The 5,664-nt window shown below is 15.9% G+C and overlaps 1 protein-coding gene across 1 annotated transcript; it reads left to right on the top strand.

Moving 5' to 3' along the window:
* Positions 1-3,535: 3,535 nt before the first annotated feature.
* PGSY75_0500900 (serine/threonine protein kinase, FIKK family) lies at positions 3,536-5,601 on the top strand (the record flags this gene model as incomplete). The annotated part of the gene is made up of 3 exons (XM_018784292.1): positions 3,536-3,721; positions 3,811-5,322; positions 5,509-5,601. 3 exons carry the CDS (start codon positions 3,536-3,538, stop codon positions 5,599-5,601), a joined length of 1,791 nt encoding a protein of 596 aa, XP_018642947.1.
* Positions 5,602-5,664: the final 63 nt, after the last annotated feature.

Genomic DNA, 5,664 nt, shown 5'->3' with positions numbered 1-5,664 from the left:
AAAAAAAAAATAATTCTTATTTAAAAAAAGCAGAAGAAAAGAAAAAAAAATATATAGATAAAAAAAGAAAAAAAAAAAAAAATGTATATTTATTATTAAAAAGAAAAAAAAAAAAAAAAAAAAAAAAGGGAAAGAAAAAAATATTAAATAATATAATAATAAAATATTATTTTAAAATATTATAATATACTTGTGTTGAAAAAACAAAAAAAAAAAAAAAAAAGAAGAAAAAAAATATATATTTTTAATAAATTTATTATATAATTGTTTTGATTTTAGAAAATATTTATTATTTAAATTCTAAAAGAATTAATTGAATTCTATTCTTGAATTTATTATTCTTATAAAATTTATGTAATTTTTTATTATTTTTAAAAAAAAGGAAATTTCTTTAAAACTTAAGATATTTTCCTTTTATTTTGTAAAAATAAACTTTATTATATATTTGAATATATTTCAAAGAAATGAAAAAGAAATAAATTTATTAATTTTTTATATAGAAATAAGGTTTTTTTTGCGCAAAAAGATATTTATTAAATTTGAATTTTTGTGTAAATATTAAATAATATATATATTATTTTGCATATTATATAATTATGTACATTATATTATATATATATATATATATATATATATATAATATATAATAAATAATAAAATATATCTAATAATATTATATAGATAAATTTTTAAATTCTTAGAATTCTTAAAGGAATTAATTACATAATAAAATAAAAATAATATTAGGGAAATTATTATTTAATTATTTTTTAAAATGAATATATATTATCCTAAATGTAAATTATATATATATATATATTATATTATGTTATGTTATTCAAAGATATAATAAACATATAGAATAGTTATATATATATATTTTTTTATCTTGAGTTATAAACAATTTTTAATACGGAAATTATATGGATATAGAAAATATATTTTCTATATTTTCATTCACTATGAATCTATAATATTATATTATTTCAATTTAAAAAAAAAAAAAAAACAAAGAAAAAATATATGTATAACATACAATTATATTATTAATAGAACATAAGCAAGAAGTTCTATATTCTTTTTGAAAATGTTAATATATACACTATGCATGATATATATATTAATGATTATATATCTATATATACTATATTATACAGATAAATAAAGTAAATTTAATTAATATAGGGGATACATGTGTTTTCGCTTTTTTTTTTTTAAATGATATGAAGAAATATTATTTTTTAATTTAATAAAAATATTATAATATATTATATATATATATATATATATATATAAATGAACACAAAAAAAAAAAAAAAAATATATAAATTTATAAGGATTGTTTTAAATTAAATATGAAAAAACTAAAATTATTTGTACTAAAAAAATATATATGTGGAAATGATTTATATTGTAAATAAATATTATATATATATATATATATATATATTATAAAAATATATATATTCTAATTTATATTCAAATTATAAGAACGAAAAGAAAAAAAAAAAAAAAAAAAAAAAAAAATAAAGTTATATAAAAATAATATGAAATTTTAGTTTAGAAAAAATGAAAATATTTTTTTATCCAAAATTTATATTTTATTAAATATTTAAATTATATCTTTTTATATTTTTATAAAATATATTTTTTTTATATAATAATATGGAAATTCTTTATCATATTAATTTTTTATATAAGTTATTATAAAGAATGAAGTGTATGATATATGCAGTATACAATTTATTATGAAAAATATATGTATTATAAAATATGTTGTGCACATGTTTAAATTTTACTGAAACATATATATATATATATATATATATATATATCATATAAATATATTTACATATATGAATTATAAATAATGTTTATATGTTCAGATTTTAGTAAAACTTTATCATATGAAACTCTAACATAAACATTATATATTTTAAATGATCCCCTTTTTTATCCTATGATAATTTAAAAAAACTAAAATAAATATGTAATACAAGATAAAATGTTAGCTGTTTTTAAAATTATACACACATATTATATATATATATATATTCTTTTTTTATGTTAAATATAATATTATTTTGAAAGTATTTCTTATTAAATAATATTAGGATATACAATATAAATAAATACATAAATGTTATTAGTATATAAAAGAACAATAAAAATATAATGTTTCTGAATTAAAGGGATATTTATTTTTAGATATTTTAATGAGTTATTTATATTTCTACTCATAATTTAAATATATTATATATGGTTATATAATCTTTTATAATTATAACAATAATTATTAAATTGTTTATTTTGTAGGATGCTTATATTTTCGGTGATTTGAGAAATATATATTTACAGTCATGTAATAAATATTTTTCAAAATATGTTTTAGTTTGTTTTAAAAACAAAAATTAAAATGTGAAATATATAAATAAATATATATATATATATATTAATATTCTATACAATATAATAATCTAAAGTATTTGATTTTCTTTTGCTCCTTTGTTTTAGTAATAATAATATCTTTATAACTTCATAGATCCACTTAATGTAATATAAGTTTTTTTCTTTTTTTTTTTTTAATTTATTATTTTATTTATTTATATTTTTATATATATATATATTTTTTTTACATTATAGTTTAATATACTTATTATATCATTTCATAGTTCTCCGTTTTATTCTTTTTATAATTTTCTTTTTATTGTCTGTTTTAATGTTTATAAAAATATGCAAATAAATATATTGCATAATGTTTTTGCAGTATTTTTTTTTTGTTTTGTTTTTCCTTAAATTAATATATATTATTTGAATAAATAAAAAATTAATACATAATATATATATTAACTGGAATATATAATGTAAAAAAAAATTATTTCTGAAAAATGTGAAAAAAAGCGTTGTCTAAAAAGATTTTTTTTTTTTTTTTTTTTTTTTTTGCACTTTCTATGGAAGTGAATAATTTTATGGTTGAATAGCGTAAAATAAATTACATATTTTTTAATACGGTTGTTAATATATATTAAAAATATTTTTATATAAATTCATATATTTTATGATAAATAAATTAATTATATTTTTTAATAAATTTGTATAATTTTGATATACCAAATTTTTTATAATAGAAGGAAAAAAAAAAAAAAAATTTAATATGTATTATAATCATTAGAATGAGTATGTATTTCATATGAAAATATATAAATTTAAATAACATTCTGAAAAAAATGGTAATAAAAATATTTTTCTACACATATGCATAAATACATATATATATATATATATATATATATATATATATATGTGAATCAAAATAATTTTTTTTGTATCTTTTTATGTGAATATTTGTTTTTAATTTAATTTTATGTAATATATATAATTATATATATTTTTACGTCTGAAATTATCATTGCACCTCTGAAATATTTTAATAATATATATATATATATATAGTATATTTATTGTTATTCTTATTTTTCCTTTTTCACTTTTTTCTTTTTTTTTTCTTTTTCGTTTAACAATATATCAATTAAATATGTTCGGTTTTAATTTTTTTTGTTTTTCTTTAAGTGAATACACTTTAAAAGAAAATGTAAAAAGGAGAAATTATGGTGGTTGTACGTCTTATAAGGATAAAAAGAGAAAATCGAAAGCATATAAATTAAGTAGACCATTTAATATACAATCATTTTTATGTGTACTTATATTTTACTTATTAGTTGTAAGACACAAAAAAGGAAATATAAATAAATAAATAAATATATATATATATGTGCATATGTTAATATGTTTGTTATTTTTTTTTTTCAGATTTTTGTCAGAGGTGATAAAATATTTATTGATTCATTAGACGTAAAAAGTTCACATTCCAGAAAATTAAGTGAAAGTGTTAATATTATTGTTAATGAAAACTTTAATCCTGAACCTAATAATGTAAATGGAATAAGTAAAATAGATGATAATGGTTTGAATAATAAAATTTTATATGATAATAGAAAAATATCAATTAAGAAGCATGAAAATAAAGATGAATCCTTAGAAAATAAAAATAAAAATGTTGAATTAAGTGGAGTTGATCTTTATCATGCGAATATAGAATTAAGAAATATAAAAAATTTAGATGATAATAATAATATGAATTTAAATAATGAAAATATTGGAGATACAAATAATTTAGAAGAAGAAATAAAAGGTAAAATTGTATATACATGGGATTTAGGTAAAGATGCTATAAGTAATATATTACATAGTTCATCTGATTATTCATTAAATGGTGTAAAATATAATTATTGGAGGTTAAGTGCTATACCAACAGTTAATTATTCTATAAGAACTAGTAGAGTTCAGAAAATGTTTAAAACAACTATTGATCCAAAAAAAGAAAATGCAAATGATCAAGTTAAAGCATTTATAAAAAAAATACCAATTGATATATGGGTAAAACAATTTCATTCTATGAATGAATATAATGGAGAATTTCTTGTAGGTGGTGAAAATTTTGTGATGGAAGCTGTTGCATCAGCTTTTTTAACGAAATATCATCCTGGTATAACAGCAAAACTTTATGCATTATTATATGAACCATATCGCAAATATGTAAAGGAAGATTCACCACCTAAATCTTCTTTTGAAAATATTGATTCTTTTAATGAAATGTTAGAAGAAAAAATAAAAAATAATAAGAAAGGAAATGTTGTATTAATATATGAATTATTTGGTGAAAGTCTTTTTACTAACTTGGTTAAAAGTAGAAGAGAACCAATATTAAGAAATAAGTATGGGAAAAAAAAAAAAATTATATATGATAGTTTAAATTTATTAATAAAGTTACATGATGCAGGTTTAACCCATTTAGATTTTACTCCTGAAAATATATTAATATCGGAAAATAATGAATTAAGATTATGTGATTTAGCTAAAAGTACTCCTATATATACAAGAAAGTTAAGACATGTCGAAGAAACTAAAGGTTTATGTTTATTTGAATCTTGTGTACCTACGGTTGGTAAGTCTGCTTATATGCCACCAGAATGTTGGAAAATATATAAAAGACATAGAATATTAAATATAAAAAACCCATTAGAACATTTGAATGCGATAACAACTCAGGATGAAAGAAAAAAACATTATTTTAATGTTACATGTGCTGATAAATATATGCTTGGAATTTTATTCATTTGGATTTGGAATGATGGACATATATGGCAATGTTCCGATGCCTCAACTGATGAAAATTTCTATAAGTTTGAAAAATGTGATATGAGTCTTGATGTATTTCAATTGACTAGTACTTGGCCTAGTGGATTAAAAAACATACTCAACGTAATATATATATATATATAGATATAGATATATTCCACACAAGGAATAAAAAATTAATAATATATATGCATAATTATTAAATAATGTGTTTTATAATTATAGAAATACATCGATTCATATGTATATATATATTATATATATATAATTTTCTTTTTTTTTTTTTTTTTTTTTTTTTTTTTTTTATAGGAATTATTACACATAGAGAAAAGAAAAAAGCTGGTTTTAAGAAATTTATTAAGTTATCCGTGGTTTACTAAAGAAAATGATTTTTCCTTATGATATGTTATAATATTAATTATATATACATATTTTTTTTTTTTTATTTTAAATTATTTTTGTAAA

The sequence above is a fragment of the Plasmodium gaboni genome, chromosome 5 (assembly GCF_001602025.1).
Source record: "Plasmodium gaboni strain SY75 chromosome 5, whole genome shotgun sequence".
In the NCBI taxonomy this organism is placed as follows: domain Eukaryota; phylum Apicomplexa; class Aconoidasida; order Haemosporida; family Plasmodiidae; genus Plasmodium; species Plasmodium gaboni.
The sequence above is the reverse complement of the archived record's forward strand: the minus strand, read 5'-3'. Positions and strand labels throughout refer to the sequence as shown.